This window comes from Anser anser (genome assembly GCF_964211835.1).
Source record: "Anser anser genome assembly, chromosome: 3".
Classification (NCBI taxonomy): Eukaryota; Metazoa; Chordata; class Aves; order Anseriformes; family Anatidae; genus Anser; species Anser anser.
Window position 1 is genome coordinate 97079832 of NC_139722.1, and position 21105 is coordinate 97100936.

Sequence of the window (21105 nt, forward strand, 5' to 3'; positions counted from 1 at the left end):
TGAATTAAAATGCAGGCATTTCAGGATGCTGTCCCAAAGAGAGGAATCTATTCTTGAAAGGAAAACATAACGCCCTGCAGTATGCCCAGGAAGGACTCCCAGAACTGCGGCTATCTGGTGTAGAAGTCCATCACTGGTATCTTGTCGGAACAGGTTACTTTTGCCCTAAGCAGAAAACCCTCCTGAAAGCCTTACAGGAAAAAGAAATGTCTTCATGCTTTCCAGCTTCATTGCAGTGCCACTGTGGACAAAAGATGCCCAAAGGAATAAATGCCACCATGTGAATAGTCCCTAGTATCTTGTTCTTCCAAGGATTTCCTTTCCTGCCAGTGAAGGCCTCTTAAAATATTCTAGCCATATCTGACTTGCCATCTGCTTGCATAAATTAGCCTTTAAAAATAATTTGTCAATCTATCTACATCAGCAACATTTATTTCATTAATTGGAAGAATTAGCTCTTTGTAGCAAGTCAAAGGCTGTGGAGCCAAAATATACTGTACTTTCTCCCAAGTGACCTGGAGACCTTTGGACGAACTCTTGGGGTGCCATTAAAAATGAATAGTTATATAGAAAAAATAGCATTTTAATGTTTACTTAACGTAGCTACCTTTCCAAAAAAAGAAAAAAAAAGAGAGGAAAAAAAGGGGACTTTCAACATTTTTAAACATCTGGTTGCCTTATTTTTTAGTTTGTTTCTCCAGTGGTATGAGCAGAACGTCTTCAATTTAGAAAAGACAAGTCTACATTCTTATCTGCATGGATGGTCTCAGGTTACAAGCAGTGCAGAGGAGGAGCAGATATATAAATAACTTTTAAAATTATTTTAGGACTGACATATTAAATTTTAGAGGGCCAAGTTCTACTGTCAGTTACGCTAGTGAGATCAGTGAAGCTAGTCTGGAGATATAGTTGTGTACCCCATAGTAGTCATGACAGATACATCTGCACTTAAGTATAAAAGTATCGTATAAGCTAAAGCACAATGAGTTAGAACAGCTACATAACAGAATCATTTTCTCTTTTAAGTGGTTAAGATTTTTATCCAGACACTATTGTACTGGAGAAGAATTTGTTACCACAAGCCTCCCAAACATCCACACACAAACATATATATACTTACATACTTGTTTACGCAAATATTTTATAGAAAAAATTATAACACCAAGAATTTTGGCATACATTATGTGTTTTATATGTAGGTTATACATTGTGTAATTCAGTCTTAAGATCTATAAACTATCAATTACCAAATCCATTTTAGGCCTGTAAGTAGAAGACAAATAAGATGAAACTTTTTAGCAAGAAACACAAGTAATCAAAATCCTTCCCTGTGCCCAATGCCACTTACAGAAATGTTTTGCAGCTATTAAACATTACATTTTTCTTAAAAGAAAACACATTCATATCATATTCACATTCATGAAAAATCCACTATTCCCACCGTCTAATCTGACCTCCTCCATAACACAGGACCAAAAATAAAAAATTAAGCTGATAGCTATTATTACAAACCCTAGTTATCCATTTGGACTATTAAAGTTGAGAGAGGCAGTACAGAGTAGTGGAAGAGAGTATGGGATTAAGACTCAAGACATTTGGGGTTTTAGATCCAGGTTTACTATTGCTGTGAAAATTTTGGTGAGAAAGAAAATTGTGCTTCAGTCTTCTTCTCTGGATAATGTGGGAAGTGATTCTGAGCTTTTTGTAAAGTGCCTTCCAATCAAGTATTGTGTATCAGGTATTTTGATAGACTACAGCAAATCTTCTATTAACTTCTGGTCTCGCTCCAGAGATTGAAAGTAATGGAACAGCTGTCACAGTCTTACCTCTTATTTCACTCTTAAAACAGCAGCAGCAAAAAAGCTTTATGGTACATTTCTAAGTTGAATGTGGTCGGCTTCACCTTCTAGTCATTGGATCTTGTTTGGCTTTTTGGCTAGATAAAAAAGCCTGCCAGAAGTCTTCTACCCATGTAAACAAACTTGTAGCCTTGAAATTCTCCCATCAGTTTCCTTGCTCTACTTAGCTCCTAAGCATCAGATTATAGAGTATCAATAGACCTTAAAACATCCCCAGAACTGTTTTCACTTATTTCCTCATTTTATGATCTCGTTTCCTAACAGACACCAGAACCTGCTTTCCTCATATTTATAATCTATGACTGTAATCATCTCCAGTCCTGCAGAATATTCTCTGACCTGCTCATCCAATGCTGTATTCACGCTCCTAAAAGCATCCTTAAAGCTCCTGTTAACTAAGGTAACTACCATGAACTTTAAAATGTTCAGGATCATTGATTTTTAGCATGCAGAAATCTTACATGTAGGGCCTTCTTCCAGTTAAATACAGACCTTTGTGCTTGCATTTGACTGTGATAAAATGTCTGTTCTTCCAAACGTAGCCTATCCAATAGTCCCACCCAATCAGCAAAAAGGTCCTCCCAGCACAAAGTGCAATTAGATCAGGATATTATTCTAACAATAACTGCATATTTATTTCTAAATAACTGGAGGAAAAGGGTCAACTGAATAGCACTGGGCTAACAATTACTGTAGCTGCTTTACTGAAAGAAAAACAAAAACAACAACAACAAAAACTTTCAACCTTTCAGATGATAACCCTTACATAGCTTTTACAAAATGTTTTTAATTTTTGCAGCAGTGTTTTTATCTCCTGCTAATTGTCTTACCCTAATCTGTGAGCAGTTGGTCAGCACATTTAATTTTATCAACAAAATGTAAAATTCGATCTAGTTATTCGGCAAGAGCAGTTTTAATTAAAACTATATTCATTGGCAACAATTACTTTATAACCTTTAGATAATTGTATGTCCAAAGAAGATTTTCATGATTTTTGTTCAGAATCAGTATCAAATTAGCCTGACTACAATTACATAGACTATTCTGTTTATTCTCCTTAAACATAACCTCCCATAGCCTTTTATTTTGTATGACTTGGAACATTTATGATGTTTCAGATCTAACATTTACACTGAATTTTAATAAAATAAGTAATGGAATAGCAAATCCATGTCACTCAGAATCCCAAGAGCTAGATTTGTTAGTATTCATAATTTTGTGGCTGTTTTCTGTAAACTTGCACAGTTTTTCCAGGAGCTCACTCCTGTCAGAGAATACGATATTTCATAGTCAGCAACACAAGAGGTGCAGAACCATCTGCTTTCTGATTCAGTGCTAATAGCTCAGCTATCATTCCTAGAAAAGAACTAAAACTCACACATTAAATTATCTTCAAGTGTTTAAACATCTCACATTACTATTGTGAGCTAAACTCGAGTAAATCATTTTAGTTCTCTGTTGTGAAAAAGAATAGTCTCTTTGGTGCAGTTACTTGGAATGCTGCAGTAAGTAAGTGACGTCCTTCATGGCAATTCGGCATGCAATGCAATAAATGATTTTTATGGCTGGTTAAATTATAAGGCAAGACTGAGGTGTTTAATAACCACATGAAGCTGTTTATTGCACATAGAGTCTATTGCCACTGACACTATATTTTCATAGAAGAAAGCATAAAAAAGCTTCTTTTTTAACTCAAAAACTTATTCCACAACAGTTTTGGGGGCCTTGAAATTCCTTATATAAAGGAAGTGTGAGCCGATACCATGCTATGTTCATGCATCAACTGCGTTTTCAAAATGAAATTTCATTTTCTAGAAAGGTAAGCAGTCTTACCAAAAAAAGACTCAGTGACCCTCCACCACATGGAACAAGGAAGGAAACTCGTCATCTCTCTGGGCTGAATGGGTCGGGGCAGAAACCATTTTCCATGTCAAAGTTTTTGGCAACCAAAGCAACCATCTGCAGATTGGTGCAGCAGAAGTAGGAGTAGGATGATATGGATGATGACTTGTGCAAAGAAAAATAGCACTTTTCTGTAAATTGGACCATACAGCAATCCAGCCTTGAGACGTACTAAGTACCTTACGGATAAGGGGTTTGCGAAAAAGCTGGGGAGTCTGTGCCATTCTGACACCAATGCCTCTGACAAGCTGTGACCCCAGCTGCATCATTAAGTGGGAAGAGAAAAGTGAATTGCTGTTTTACTAACAGAGCAAGACAGCCCAGACGTATTGTGGGATATATAACCATACATAACTTTAAATTAATATATAAAGTGTGTAAAGTAAGCTATAAAAGGACATGTTTAAAAAATTATTCTTTGACATTTTTCCTCAACGTGACTAACATCTGTTGGTCATTTTGTCCTCCAGCCCAAGGAGCTTCAGACTATGAAAGAGGTAATGAGCTGCTAGCAAGGCTTCACTTTGCAAGAGCGTTTCTTTGATTTTTTAAAAATTTTTTTAGTCATAATTGTAGCTGCCTCTGACCGGTCACAAAATAACAATCATTAATTGGGCCCTTTCTCAGTCTAGTCTTGCAACCAGCAGACCCATGTCCTCCAGCCCATCTTCGGCTGCAAGCAGCAGAGCAAACGCTGCCACCAGGAGATCCCGCTTACAGACGATCTCTGTTTTAGGGCCTGTTGTAATCTTTCAGCTGAAGTAACAAAACCCAGGTGCTCCACATAGCAGCTGTTTGTCACCCTTTCTGAGATCTTGGCAGGTCCGAAAGTGAAGAGAGATCTGAGACCTTGTGCAGACATAACTAATACGTTTCATTCCCAAGAAAATGAAACCACGCTTGGAGTTCCCCTAAGTGATGGCTGTAACCAGAGACACAGCGCTGTCAGCACCCATGTGGGAGCACCATTTGATGGAACTGGGAACCATTGCATAACGCAGACTCAGTCCCCAGAGGCCAAATGTGATCCGCCTCCAAAGAATAAAACATTTCTTCCTCAAATCCCTGCTTTTTATGGGTGCTCGACTGGCTGTAGGTTATACTAAAAGACTGAAATAATAGCGCTCAGCTGTGCCAGCTGATCCTATCTTATTCACCCATATGTCTTGGTACAGAGTGGATGAATAATCTGAAGAGAAAATGGTCTTTTATAGAAATATTCCTCTGTCAAAGACATAAGATGCTCCCAGCTTTCTTCTAATATTTTAACCCACCACAGTACAAGGGCTACTCCTTAATGTAGGCAGGGAACCTCGAGGCATTAGCAGCCCAAAGCAAGTTATCAAGGTCCTTCTTACCTTTGCCTCTACTGCACATTTCAGAGCTGTCGACGCAGCTCCTTGTGTGGTCTTGAAACTGATGCTGTTCCACAGCAGCCAAATGAGAGGGGAAAATCTGCTTTTTTATTTATATAAATCTGGCTAAGAGTTTTTATTTATTTAGAACGGAGTTTAAACTGCGCTTGACTCTAAATAAATAAAACACGTTATTTTCCCTCCCTACTGGTTGCCACCAAGCCGTGTGAATTTCAAAGACCACACAGACAGCAGCGGCTGTGTGGTAAGGTGGGGACCAATGCAAAGGGAGGCAGCGCACCAGAGGCCAGGGTCTGCAAGCCCTGCAGGTGAAGGAAGCGTTATGAAAGGCACATTATACAAGTACGGATAAGCCTCTGAAAAAGACATCAGTTGCTTGTATATTGTGCTGATGCTGATCCTTCTCCTTCCCTGTCTACGAGTGCATTTCCTCTGCAGGACTTCCCAGTACCCAAGTCACTCCTATCCATCACAGTGACAACTCTCTGTGATTTACAGCAGCCCTGTGGGAGAGCAGCGGTGGCAGGACAGGCAGAAAGAATGGCAGGGCAGCACATACAGGAGGGTATTTCTCATTTCAGTTTTCAGTTAAGTGGAGAGAAAAGGAAGTAAATATCTTCAAGATTTCTTCCAGGCAGGCCATTACTGAGGACAAACCAACTTCTGTCAGATCCTTGAAAAAATAAATAGTGAGGGGGAAAAAAAAACACCACAAAGATGAATGTTCTAGGATAAGGGATTGGACCCTTTTTCCTCTCTAGCAGGCAATATTTTGGTAACACATATGTCTTCTTTTCAGCCTTTAAGTCACAAATTCAACGGACCAGATACAATTCATCTTTGGAGTAGCCTCTGGGATGAATTTAGATCTATCTTAAATGGAAGTAAGGTCAGGTGAAAGACAGATGAAAATTACACAAGACATTCATCATTCCCTGCTTCAGGGGTGAGTTTGATCTCATTCAGTGATCAGCAAAGACGCTTACACAAAGATGCTAGTTACATCCCACATCTGATAGTTCCTCATTTCTTCACATGGTTAGTAAATGAATAACTTCAGACAAACCCATATCCGATCTTTTGGAAACACCAGCTTCCCAAGGTATCTGTCTGCTGGGGAGGCACCTGCTAAAGCTCTCAGTGTTTGGAAGAAGGAAGAAAAGCAAAAGGGAAAAGTGCCAACTTCTCCTAGAATCGAGCTAAAACCAAATGTATTTGCTGTTCCTACACTATCTGCTTACAATGAATGCCATGCAAAACCAAGATTTTATAGAACGCCTCCATTTCGGACCTTCAGACAAACAAAGAATGGATCCATCTGACACTCTGCTTGCCCCTGAACTGCTGCACCACTTACTTGAATTTTTATTTCTTCTCTCCTTCCAACACTTCTCCTTTTAAAAGCCGATACAGAGGAAATCAAAAAATCTATCTTATTGGTAGGTATCTTATTGCCATTGGCCAAGGACTCCACCATGCCAAGTTTTGCTCCTCACTTTGTTGTTGTGGTTTGCCAGTTGTTAAATGGAGGAAGAGCTGATTGCAGACAAAGCAATTTTTCTGGTGGACTGTGGTCTGCATTTGATCCAGAAGGCTTAATCTTGATCTCAATGGCCAACAGAGGGACTAGTTTTTACTTTCAACATTGTAGTTATATTCACCAATACCAAGCTGAAAAGGCTACTGTTGGAACAAGGAGTTACAATAAATTGTTGTTCATGGGGTGTCTACAGAGCTTACTTGAGAAGGCCTGAATTTGCCAGTCAGGCAAAAACACAGTGGGCAACAGATTTATGAGGCAGACCTGTGCCTGCTCCTGATTAAAGTAGGCTATTTTACAAGTTTCAATACAATCCTCAGCAGCAGCATCTGCTGACCTGGTGTGAATGTGAACCTACAAATGTCTTTTTCCTGGGATAAACATCAAACACCAGCAGAAGTACTCAGGCACAATTAACAGCAGATACTAAAATTTTCTCTTCTATTTATTGAGGAAGGAAGAGGGATCAGTGAACATATGGAAGAGAGAAGAAAGCTCAATGTGAAGACTGGCAAGGCAGAAACGGTCAAAGGAGAGTAGAAAACTTACTGGGAGGTCAAACCAACTGAAGAGCCTATGTTTTTTCTCCAAATAAGGCAGACGTTCAGAGTCCATAGCTTGCGAGGCACTTGGCCAAAGTCAAAGGGAGACATACAAAACCCTACCACAAGACAGACAGAACGAAAGAAAAACATCCATATCTCAGCAAAGCAGCCCACTTGGCTCAGCATTTATTGTTGAAGGAAAGGTCAGCAGACAGCCCTTATTCCATGGTGATTGCTGAATATGAAGGGACATAAGCAATGGGCAGCTAAAGAGCAGAGAGGACTAGAGCAGCAGCAAACCCTCCCCATCTGGGAAGGGTGCTGGGCAAAGCACATACCTCCCTGTGCTCCCAAGGATGCTTAAAACCAGAAGCAATACTGAGAGGGGAAGAGGCTGGTAGCCCTGTCTGGACTCGCAACCTTCTTCCGAACCCATCCAGTTCAGATAATGGTGTAGCAAAAAAAGATTTCCACAGAAAGCAGCTCAGCTTTTTAGGCTGTCTCCTACTGGCACGCATGGAGAATGTGTTGCTGCATGCCGAAGGGGGACTCTCAGGCTCCCACGCGGATTTGGGATCGCTGCCCGTCAGTTAACGCACCTGGCACTCTTCCACCAAATCTGTTCATCATGAAAGCTCCCTATCCTTTTACTCCCTTATTCTCCTGCTTCTACCATCTGATGTCCTAGGTGTAGCATTTCCTCTGAGGCTACCCCTGCCCAGCAGTACTCCCTTGCCCCCTCGTCTCACTTCTTGTGCCTCAGGTGAAATTAGCTTGAGCACAGTCAAAAACATAAGGACAGACCACAAGCAACTGGTGCTCAGAATGGCTGCGAATATAACACAGATCTGTTAATCCTAATCTGCAAAACCTTTTCCTACCACAGCATGGGACTTTGCAGAATGCAGACTGAATTCTTAGCACCAAGAACGATGCGGATACCACCAAACTCAAACCATGAACCAGGGATTCCCCATCTCCTCTGCTCTCAGTCTTCTCACTAGATGTAATAGTAGCACCTTTCTAAACTGCTCTGACACGTTCCTGAAGAATTTTTCTAAATACCACATACTAAAGGACATCATTGAGGGTGTGTGTTTTGACCTTTTTTTTTTTTTAAAATCTTTATTCTGATTTCTGGGTGGCAAAAGAGAGAAGACTTAAATTTAAAATGCTCTAGAGATCCTATGAGAAACCTCTTTATATTTGTGTGTGGTCTTGCAGTTTTGTCAGTTGTCTGACATTTTAATTTCCTGTTCCCCTCTTCTGGTGGGATTCTGATTTCCTCTCAATCCTTCTCCTTTCTCCATTACGAAAAACCTGACAGGCATCTCCATTTCTACCATCTGTTTCCTATTCACTTTTATAAATATTGAAGCAAATAATTAATTTGGCAAAGATGGATGAGGTAGCCTAGCTCATCTTCTGTCAATATACAACTGCTACTATCCCTTCCCAGACCTTCTACCTCTTAACACTAGCTCCTTTGCACCACACTGGCAACTACTATTCATGGTCTAATTCATCAATGAAACCAGTCCAGGTTTAACTGCTTTAATGTTTTTACCTTAGAAACAGCCATTCAAGGCATTGTGTCCCCATGAAATGCTGTGTCATTACTGCCCAGCTGCAAACTACTCTTTGAGAAAGCGTCTTTTGTTGTTTATACAATCTAAAATATGAAAGAACTATCCATGAACAGTGTGATAAACACCCGTGCTGAGCAATAGATCCTCTGTCCTCAGTGACCAGGTGTGCACAGCGCACTGCTAGCAGGGATATGGTGTTGGTGGGAACAGAAAAATTGGGTCTACCTTTAACTCTGCTGTTCAGACAGATATCAACCAATTCCTTTCTATTCCTGTTTTATATGCCACTGCAGCTCTCAGTGGCAATGGTCCCTGTACCCATGAGATTCCTCCTGAATGTCCAGTTGCCATTTCCACGGGGAAGACACCATCCTTTGCTGATGATGATCTGTGACAGAGCCACTCAGTGTCTCCATACAAGGAATAAGAAGTCATAACACAGTGCTTAGGAGCGTTTCTACTGCTGCAGGAGCATGTATGTCCTGAGTGCCGAGACCAATTTAATAGTTTAATTGTTCTTTAACTGCTGCTGAAAGCTAGATGTACATTCTGCCTTTAAATTTAACAAATAACTTTTGCTGTGAAAGATCGTGCTAAGCCACAACCCATGCTAACCAGAGGCATCACATGACATTAAAACCCTCTTCTGTGTGCCAAAGTGCTAAAATCCCTTACTTATTATTCACTTATTCCTCGCACACTGACACATTACAGTGACAATCACATTAATGGTTGTCAGAACTAATATGGATGCAGATGTCTTGCAGCCATTTCAGCCCTCAGCCCGGGGGGAAGCGCAAATTTTATCCCTTCCTGTCTATCCACCCTTCACATTTAAAGCATCAACCCTGTAAAGGCATGGGAGCAAGCAAGCCAGGAGACAGGGGTGGTGAGCTGGCACAGACAGAGTTCGCTTGCCACCCGCTGCATGCCGCTTCTCCCCTTCTGCAAATGGCCACGGGATGCTGGCACTCCCCTCGTCTCACTTGGCCACCACAACACTCACCAAACTTTGCCCTGACCTGCTTTCCTCACCTCAAACTTGCAGTTGCAAGTCTGAATTCATCTTCTGGATGTCTTCCCAGATGAACGTGCGTGTAGCTTTTCCTTGGGGCTTAAAAAATGTTTAAAAAAAAAAAAAAAAAGACTTTTCAAACCATTTTTCCATATCACCACAAGCTGCCCTGGAGATGTCTCCGAGGTAGATATATGGTGAGGTTACACATTCCAAGTCCTCACCAGGAACGGGATTACAAAAGAACGTTGCAATTATTTTAAGTTATGGAAAAAGTAATCAAATATTTCACTCACCACTAAAATGTCATCGTTTTATGTATTTCACAAAGAATTCTCTCATTATGTTAGATAGGCCTGGAGAGACTCCAGTCTCTGTGGGTTACATGCATTCCCCTGTTCTGTTCAGAAATCAAAAGCCTTAGTCTGTTTTTGAAGAAATCCAAGTCACTTGGTGCCCTGCTACTGACCCAAAACTTAACAGCAATACACCTGATTTCTCTTATAAACTGAGTTGGTCTTTTCTGAAGGTATTCTTCACACAGCTGCAAGCACAGCACTCTTCCCACATGCTCTGATAAAAATAATAATTGCACATGAAGAAAAAAAGAAAGCCCAGAACAATAACCACATCAGCAATCCTTTGAGAAAAATTACTGAGTGCTCCTGAACACCACAGCTAATCACCAACAGTGAATAAAGAAGGCAGCAAGCCTGTGAGACCATTAGTATCCTGACTTTTCATTTTACTGGACCTCTCTTTAATTTTGTTACAGCTCTGCAACAGTACAACAGCATCATATGAGCACTGCAGAATTAGCAAGACGGCTCAGAGGCTGAGCAAGATGACTTCAGATAGCAGCACAGACCTTTTGAATGCAAGTGAGTGATTCTCACTTCAGGAGAGGGGTGAAGCATGGTCTTACCTCTTCCAGATCTCCACAGTGCCTAGAAGCTCAGAGAGCCAGAGGTACCAGCGACTGGGCACTGTATAAACACGCAAATGGACAGTCCTAAACTTACATCCTACAGTTCTAAGACTGCAGCACCGCACAAGAAATCCAGTGGCACAGTAGAGAGAAAGGCTGTGTAAGAAGTGTCCGTACTAAGAAATACACACTTTTTCAGTCTAGGTTGCTTTAATCCAAGCTCCTACATCACTGGATTCTATGCAATATAACGTATCTACTGAAAATTTGCTGCAAAGTTTTCCACAAGATCTTCCTTAAATATCTTTCTGCAGAATCCCAGAAGTAGAAGAGAAAATCTGTTTAAGGAACAAGGATAACACGTGTTCCAGGTTATCTAAAGTACCATGGGAAGAAATGACACTGACTGCACCTTAGTAACAAAAAAAAAAAAAAAAGTCAGATTCTTTTGAAATGTCATAGGTTTCTTTTGAAAAGAACAAAACAATGGGACAACACACTTTAGGGACGCACTTCAGATTCTTGTTCAGGATTACCAAGTGTAAGTAGTAGTTTTTAATGCAGCCGGTGGTGCCTTGTCCTAGCAAACCTCTGACAATAATAGAAAGTATTCTTTGAAGAAAATATCTGATCCTACAGACTCCACTCATACAAGCAAATCCTCAGCCCTGGCCAGTCACGTTCCTGTACACGACTCACAAAAGAAAAGGTGTATGACTGAGAGCAGTTATTAACCCCCTCTAGAGTTGCCTTCGGTGGGGAGAAGGAGAGGGAAGAAATCGTGAATTATTCACAATTTTCAGTTTATCCCTAATCCCTTAAATCTGTCGCTCTGAGGGTAGAGAATTTTACTTAATGGCAGTGCCAGAAATAACAAGCTAGAATTGCATGTTTATGAAATGGGGTCTTAGTTACTTATTAGGATCAACTGGGTTTGAATTAATGTTGGCTCACATTCAAGAGCACTGAGTGGACTGAATAAGCACTACAATTTTAAAATTCGTTAATGGTTGTTTGTTGTATATATTTTGTATACTAGAAACATCCAGAGATGCTCGACCTTAGCTTTCTTTTGAACATACAGACATAGAAAACCATGGCTAACATAGCATAACATTCTTTGGATTTGTAGGTCTACTTACACAGTTGATTAATGGATGAAGACAATCCTGAATATAACAGGACACCTCTTGCTTCCAAATTTAAGTTGTGCTGGGGTTGGTAGGCATATCACATCATTATCACTTGTGGTTTTGGCTCAGAAGGTAGGTGATAAAACGAAATATGGTGGAAGTAGAGTTTACATAAAAGTGATAATGAAATGTAAGGAGAAGAGAATCCAGGTCAGGTAAAAAGCATAACTGATACTGTAGATAACATAGGGCTTTGAAAAACTTGCTGCTGAAGGCCCTTGAATATGTGAAAATTACTCTGCATTTTGAATTGATGAAAATTGCACACAAGATGCTTGCTGCAGATGACTTATCAATGATCTGACGCACAGAAAGTACGACCATTCCCACATATTTTGGTGCGCATTGCACAGGACTTCTTTCAATACTAATTTTTTTTGTTTGTTTGTTCACTGTGGAAAAACAAATAATGCTTAAGTTTGTATGACAGCACAGCTATATTTCTGAAGACTTAACCATGTGAGGGATATTGATGCAGAGGATAATGTGTCCGGAAACTTTGAGCATAAGAAATAAAGGAAGTGTGACCACACTAGCTTTCTGTTTCAAATTAGGAACAAGCTTTTGAAGAAAATGTCTTTATCATCCCACTTACCATGCTTTGGTTTGCACTTCAAACAGCCTTGAGGCTCACAGACTGGGTGACAAAACTAAATGGGAATCTCCACACTCCAGCAGCACACCTACTGCACTCCAGCCACCTAGAAAGAGTCCAAGGTAAACAACCTGAGATGCATTCGGTGTGGACATCAGCTCCTCAGCTCGAGGTGTGCTGTTCTGGAGATCCACAGCTTTTGTGCTGTGGTAACAGGAACACAGCTAGCAACAGCTGAACAAAACTGAGCTGTGCAACCATGACATTTGATGGTCAGAATGCCCCGAAGTGACACAAACTGAATGTTTCCTCTCCCTCTGCTCCCACAAAGTGTTACATTTCAAGTGACTCATCTACTGAAAGGCCAGTCCCGAAATCCTGACACCTGAACAAAGCCCCTCCAAGCTGACCTCGTCCCTATGGAAGGACAGTTCTCTGTCAAATTAGATCCAAAGAAAAAAAGTCACTTTCAAATACAGGCCCAAGGCAAAAATTTACTTCTGAAAATTAAAACAAACTTACACGTCTGACTGAAAATTACAGCAATAACAATAACATATGCCAATAGTAATAAACATTACAAGATACGATTTTTCATCAAAACACTGGAAATTCACTAAAATGATTGATCTTTTCTGAGCACAGTTTTTCTAATAAAAATGAAATAAAACAAAAAACTGAGTAGAAGAAATCTCTGTGTTATACATAACCACAAAGTAATGGTGAATCAGGCCCACGTACAGCCAAACTTACCACAAGCTGAGATGCTTATGCAATTAACACACTCTGCAGCATTCCCCTGAGGACACAGCCCTGTCCTACCAAGTGTTGGCTACTTTTAAGCAGAAACAAGGGAAAGTCTGACCAGTCTAAGCCCTATGGCCACAAGCTTCAGGGAAAGGGATGTCATCCCCTCCCCTTCTGGTAAGAAGGGAAGCATGTTACTGAAGACAGTTTCATGTGCAAGGGCTTTCAGCCAGCATCTCTGGTAGGAACATTATCATCAGCAGAAATTATCTGGGCCATGAAGGAGAACTCTCCTGCCCTCACAGCCCTACAGCGGAGGACTCCGTAGCAATAGAGAAATTTGCTACGGGAGATGTAGCAGAGTTGAGAAGAAGACACTGAAACTCCCTGGTCTAGTAAAGCCTTGCCACGTTTCAGGGGCCCCTGGGAGGAGGAAGCAAGAGTTGAGGCTGGCACGGGGTCTGCGTAGACTACTGCACTGAACTTTATATGCTAGCTCTTAAACAGGCCAAAACTCTGGTTAGGTCAAAGCCCATTAAAGATTTTCAAAAGTAACCTGTGATTTTGGACCCCTGGCTTGACTCACCCAACAGACCTGATGCTGAGAACTCAGTATGTTTGGAAAACAATGTCTGCTTGAGGCATCTCAAGGTTTCAGGCATGCCACTTGTTGCACTAGTTGGTCACAAAAGCACATAGAGAAAAGGAGAAAAAAAATAGTTGTAAATATCAGATACATTTATTCCCGTACTGTAGGAAACACTGACAGGTAATGAAAACCAGAAGTCATGTTACAGTCCTGTCTTGAACATAACTGTATTATAATTTTAAGGCTATACTGTCCCCCCCCCTTTTTTTTTAGCTCAAAATACATGTTTTTTTTCTTTACTTCAGTAGATTAATGGCATCTTCTGAAGAAACAAAGCCAAAATTTTTGGTTCCCTCCATTATTCCTCTGCCTGCTTCAGAACTATCATCTGAAGACAGCAGCCGCAGAACAAAGGTGTTGAGAAGGCTAAGAAAAATGGGAGAAACATGTCAAATTATAAATATGAAAGAAAAGTATTAATTAAAGTAGAGTAGTTTTTAAACAAAATCACGTTTAGCCATGCAAGGCAAATAAAGGTTGCTGAATAACCTGAAAAAGCTAAAATTTACTATTTTATGCTGCTGAGGGAAATAAAAACATTCAGGTTTTCAGAAATTAAAATAAAATAAAATAAAATAAAATAAAATAAAATAAAATAAAATAAAATAAAATAAAATAAAATAAAATAAAATAAACATGACAACAAAACTTAACTTCATCCAGAAGATTGCACAAAACATAAACACATACTAAAGGAAGGCAAATACCACTTTGCTGAAAATCATTTAGAGAGCTAAGGCCTTTCCAAATCCGAGTGGATGAGATATCCACTCTGCAACATCTGAGCAAAGCAGCAGACTTCTTGTGGTTAAAGGATTTCAAGGAGGATTCATCAGACCTAGCATCATTTTGCAATCCCACATAACATTGATTTCTTCATACGCTCATCTTCATTCTCTCATCGTTCTGGCAGCAGTAAATCACAGCAGTTTAAAAGAAGGTCATGTACGCATTTTCATATTTCATGCATGATCCCATTGCACAAGACAAACGATCTGGAATACTTTGCTTGAGGGTTGTAAAGTCATCAGTTCACTTCTGGATTTACTTTAATACATCTCCATGGAATACTTCCATCTTTTTCTCCTTCAGAAGGACTCTGTACACTCATTTGTTCCCTGACTACTTTCAGGAAGGTCCAAAACTCATCCAAAATTTAACAAACCACAAAGCCTTCTCTTACAGGCAAACACAATACATGAGAACACACAGCCTACCTCACTCCCAACCCCTAAGTGGGATCTTTAGCTCTCATTTAGGCACCTCTGCTCCCTTTGTAGTTTGTGTGGAGATGTAAGCGCCGCAGAATAAGACACCCAGGCCACACACAGCTGGCACTGCCACCTCCCTGGGAACTTCCAACCTCCACTAATGCCCCTCAGGAGCCTCCATCCAGGTGCTTCAGCATGCTACAGCCCAGCAAATCCAGCCTTGAGTCACCTCCCCAGGGCACGGCTGTGCCCTTTCCCTCAGCCCACCGAGAGGACTGCCCTAGGTCTTGTTATTCCTTTTAGAAGCCCAGCAGAACTCAGAGCATGGGACAACGTGGTACTCAGGGACCTGTTCAATCTCAAAGAGGCCAGGTTATGATTAGCAGGGCTGATGTTGGACTAGAAATTAGTAACTTCAGCTGGATCAGACCTGCCTCCACACTAGGTTAGTCTGATGCTTTTTCTCCCTTTGTGTCCCAGGGAATGTCTATTATTCTGTTTTTCCTATCAACCATGGTGCATCAGTGCTTTATTAGGGAGAGTTGTGCGTGGTGCTGTGCATATATGATAATAATGTCTGATAGTATTTGAGGCTGCTACACAAGATCACCTCAGAACAGAGCCTAAACCTGAGCATCTCTCTCCTTGACTTCTTTTCATTCCTTTTTTTTTATTATTTTTTTTGAGTTCAATTTTATCTTTGCATCTCTGTGTTTATTAAGTGCTAGTCAGAGGATAACTACGTCTCTGATACTTTCTCACAATCTCCTACAGTTATTATTAGGGTTTTGTTAGGAAATTTGTTTGCATTTACTGTTTTTATGTGTAAGTATCAACTTCTGCCTAACATAAAACAGAAAAAAAATGCATATCAGGACATTTATTCTGTATGTGTTCATAAAAATACATCTTCTTACGTTTTCATTACATTTTTAGACCTACAAGAAAACCAGACTCAAGACAGGATACATAATGATCGCTGGTACCTAGGCTAGATTTTATGTTAAAGCAGAGGTTTGGATTCTATACTTCATGCCAGACCAAAACACTTTGCATGCTACTGACTTGAGCTGCAACATTTATTGTGGCTGAAATTCTAACCCTTCCTCCAAGCAGAACTGTCATGGCCCACACGAAAAACCCCAGAGCTACCAACATATCAGTCAGAGGATAGATAGGATCTCTCGAAGAGAGTAGGGGCCAAGGGGATTGCTCCAGAACCCATTTTCATGCTCCAGAGAAATGCTATTGTATTGTTTCTGCTACTGCTGCCTGCCGTCTCCCTGCTTCGCACATGGTAGAGAGCCCTCTCTGCTCCCACTCTCTCATGCCTCCAGCCAGGCAACAACTTGTAATAAAAAGCTGACGCCAAAAATTAGAATCATAACCATATATTGCAACACTCCTCTGAAGTGCTTACATCCCCAGCACCACATGGATCCAGCAAAGGATCTCAGGGAGAGAGGAGGAGAGAGAGACGAGAGCTTCTAGCTGAGAAGCACGTGGATTCATGCTAGCAGCAGCAAAGAGCTGCTGGAACTGATTTACCGCTAAAGCTGCTAACCAATAACTGACTTTTTCCAATTATTGATTTCACAAACAATAACCAGGTTAAAATTAGCAATCAGAACATAAAACTTTTCTGAAAGAAAAGGGAGCGCCATCCTGTGAAGGCTGGGGAAGAGTGAAGGCTCGGAAGGGGAAGACATGAGAAAGCATCTTGGAGGTGGGAAGTGTGTTTTGTGTCGGGGCAGAGTTGCAGGACACCACGCAGCACACGTTCAGCTCCCTCTCCCACCTCAGGAACTGCCCAATGCCACCGTGGTGACAGTGGGGATGAGCTGGAAGCCAGAGCAGAGAGTATGGGGTCCGGGGTCGTGTTTGCATAACAGAGAGCGAAATGGAGATTTAATGGCAGCGATTCAAGTCTCAAATACATAATCTGGTTTTGTACAACTTTTCCTTCTCTACTCTCAGTTTGCAATTACAGACCAAAATTAACAACCTAATCTGCCATCCACACATTTATGTTCTCGTATTTAACCACTGCACTGAAACCATCTATCAAAAAACCAAGTTTGTTTTAAAAAATACAGCACCCCTGAGAGTTGACAGATCAAGAAACAGAGACACAAAGGTAAGAAACGTTTTAAAAAGTGGGGGGATCAGATTTTGGGGTGACCAGCTTATTTATCACAAAGCAGATACTGTTTTATTTTGGTTCTTATTTTTTAAACCTTTGGTTTCAGTGACTGTAGCCAAATACAGGAGAAAACTGGAGCCTGAACGCAAACGTCTGGCTCCTATCCTTTCCTCAGACCACCATGCTGGATTACCACCACCGCTAACAGCACTTCCACTGAGAATTGGCAGCTGGGCCCCCTGACAAAATATGAAGATATGTTGATGGGCTTTGAGTTGAAAACACTGAAGTATACACTCCATTTAATAAGGAAAAGCATCTAAATCTTTTAAGTCAAAAGTTCTACTGGGAAATAAGCAATAGACATTTCTGTGTTGCGAATGTCAGGACTTTCATTCTTCTCCTATAAATCGTACGCAGGGATCAGATATGAGGGGGGAAATTCCCAGCACGATCCCACAGGTCACACGGCACAGAGCTCTGGAAAAGGACAATCCTGAGCAATCCATATCGTTTTCCAGCCTTTCCATACACCCAAAGAGAAAACAAAGACCACCCCAGGACAGGAAGTGATTTTACTCAGCATAGTGGAAATTAAGGTACAAATTATAGGAAATACTTGTACAGGAAGAATTTCGTTTCCTACACACTTGGCAGTATCACCGACTAGGAAACAATAATACCGGCTGTTCAGAGATTGCACCACCCTTTTTAACAACTTCATGCAGAGGTGTTTCTTCCAGCCTGCAAAATCTTGGATAATTTTGGATCATGCTAAATGCGAAGGAAGCGAGGACCACTGGCATAAAACAAAGGTGAAGATACAATCCCTGTAATGGGAAGTCCCTAGACTGCAGATTGCTGGTTATCTCAACAGTTTAACAATGAAAGATCACTCTAATAATGCTCTGTTTTTATACTCTTCTCTGGACATCCACTGCATCCTGTACTAATAAGGAGTGTGTTGGTACTTTTCTCAGCTTTTCTTGAATTTTGCCCCATATATTTTAGGTTTTTGGCATATTTTATTCCTTTTTCTGCAAGTAAAAAAGTTGCAGTCACTAAACAACCAAAATTTCACAGCCATTATTTTTAAAAGGACATAGGAAATGAGGCTGTAAAATCTGTATTTAAGTAATGAATAATTCTTAATCAGAACAGATCCTAATGAGGTTTCCTGACATGCTGCAAGACAAAATAGCAAGTACCAAGACAGCCAGACTGACCTCGGCTGATCTCAGGCAACAGACTCTCACACGAGGCTTCTGGCCCACAGCATCACTTCCCTCTCACCTTTGTTTCACAAGATAGGATACTTCACTAAATCTGCAACCTCAAGCTCATTTCCGCGGCAACTCGTGGAATAACAGAACATAAGACTTTAATCATCGTTCTCAGACTTCACCAGGAGAAAGGCACTAGGCTGTGAGTCGACAGAATTGCGTGACTCACAAATATGAGAAACAAGGGAAAGCAAAAGTGAGATGGTGTGCTGCAGTGCTCAAGGGACGAGCAGGATCCAAACCACGCTGTATAGATCCTCATCTGGATCTGGATCTTGGCTCCCCTATGGTCTGGCAATGTTAATAGTCTGTGCTTCAGCCTGTTGAACTCAGATTCAGAAAAGGATGAATCAGAGCTCCACAAAGACCACGTATAGTCACGCTCTGCGCTCCGCTGAGCCAGTAGCTCAGTACAGAATCAGTCCTAAGAGGCAATGAGGTCCAGGCCAACTGACCCAGAGTTCAACTGACCCAATTATTTCTCCTAATTGCACCTCCAGTGGAAATTTTTCCTCATCTGAAGCCCCAGTTGAAAGACCCTCTTTTGAGGGTGTGAGAGACTGCTTATTCTTATGCTTCACTCCTTTGAATGATTTCATTTCCACTGAAAATCCCATTTTATTGCTTCGTTTGTCTTTCTCTCTGAGATAAAGCAGCATCAGCGCTAGAATCTTACTGCAGATGGTGACCCGTGTTCACTGAAACCTCTGTGAAATGTTTCCAGTATGAGAGATATCACAAGACTTGAATCTAAATATTTTTTTCAAGTATTCAATTTTTGTAAGTATGCATCAAATGCTCTGTCTTCAGAAGAAGGTCATAACCATTCTTTGGATGGCAAAATAAATATTATAAATACTAGGAGAAAAGAAGAGGAAAAATGCATATTGGGATAAACTAAAAAGGTTTCGAGACAGTGAACACTTGAATCAGTTGTACAGTTATATCTCAAGAAGAGACTAAGTGTTCATTCTGTGGGAAAGGCCCCAAAGCAATCTTTGATCATAAAAAGTTTGCTGTGCTGTATCCCTTGAATAAGTATAATTCCCCTGGTTCAGATCTCCTTGGACTTTGTGTATAGTAGCTAATCTTCTTTGATTTGCTGTGTAAACACAGTTGCACATATCAGGTTAAGTGTATCTAGGAGGCATTCCTGCATCCTGCTGGCATGGATGTTTCCCCTAAGCCGTTACCTCTGCAAGATTTGTTCCTTAATATCTTTCTCTCCTTCAGTGCTTCATTCCACTGGTTTCATTAAGATAAAAAAAGCAGTTCCACTACAATGTTCCTAGGAGCTTCACGAGGCTGTAGAGTGCTTTTATTCAAGCACACTCACTAGGCTGCAGCACTTTAGAAAGACTGAGTGCCATGTGAAGATGTGCAAGGTAAGTATGCCAAACTGGAAATCTCTGTTCACAAAGACTGATGAAAATTGTTCCTTAAGCTGCAGCTCTTGTATCTTCATATCTGTGGACCTTGTGCCTACATGGATCCACATGCACAGGAAAACAGAAAACTATGCAAATTTCAATAACATGGAAGTCCTGCAAAGTCACTGAATCCCACATAGTTCCTGTTTGAAAGCATAAATTAACTCTGATTTGAGAGCCCTGTCAAAAATCTGTGACTGAGCCCGGTCTGAATGCCACAACAGACATCTTATATGCCTGAGGAACCTAGCAGCAGTCCTCAAATTTTGAAGAGATCTCAATACGCATCCACTCCCACACAGAGAAGTTGATGAGAGCCCGTGCCCCTACTGAACGCCAAGCTCTGCTGAAAACCCAGGAGTCCAAAGTGACAGCTGATGGCTTCCACATTCCCTTGAAAACAAAAAGAGCTCTTCTGAATTTCCCCCGCAGTGGCAGACAGCTCAAAAGGCACAAATGATTGCTGCTGTGGTAATACAGTCATAAACATTAAAAGGATAACTTGGAAAGGCATTTGGAAAATAAGCTTCAGATTTATCCCTCGTAACTTCAGGCACCACCAGAGAGTAAGACCTTACCGAGTGGTCGCTAACCCTCCCCACAGACTGGAGGAAGGCTGCTAATTGTTGTGCTTGCACGGTGTCCCAACGCAGGTGACAGGAGCAGAGGGCACCATACTGCCATACCTCAACAATGAGGCACACTGCCTCTTCCAGCTTGCTGCCAAACTGTTACTTTGCAGATTCACCAAGGAAATTTTGTTATAGCCATTATTTTTCTTGAATCTGGAAGGGCACTAGAACACAGACCATTTGTTTTCACCTTGCACATTTGTTAATAAGTGTAAGACCACTGTTTTCCCTGAAATAGTTGCAAAAGGACAGGAGATACGACAGCTGGAGAACAAGCAGGGAAGGTATAATAGCTTCCTTACCTTTGACACAAGAGTACAAATTTGAACCAGTGATAACCACAGTAGATGATGGGGTATGTGCAGACAGTTTGACAAAGTAGATGAAAATCTTGACTTCATCACTACCTCTGCTATGACTTTCTTATACTAACTGCTTCTAGTAAAATCTGCAAGAAAAATCGGCTAG

At 40.9% G+C, this 21105-nt stretch overlaps 1 protein-coding gene across 2 annotated transcripts in view; it reads right to left on the bottom strand.

Moving 5' to 3' along the window:
- LOC310897624 (uncharacterized protein) overlaps positions 1-21105 on the bottom strand; it is a 59262-nt gene that overhangs the window by 4274 nt on the left and 33883 nt on the right. Inside the window, exon 2 of one of the 2 annotated variants that reach the window (XM_083831456.1) lies at positions 13876-13964. The exons of the other annotated variant lie outside the window; for it this stretch is intronic. Coding sequence (XP_083687582.1) covers positions 13876-13964 — 89 coding nt within the window. The remainder of the gene's footprint in view (positions 1-13875; positions 13965-21105) is intronic. 2 annotated transcript variants of the gene reach the window in all.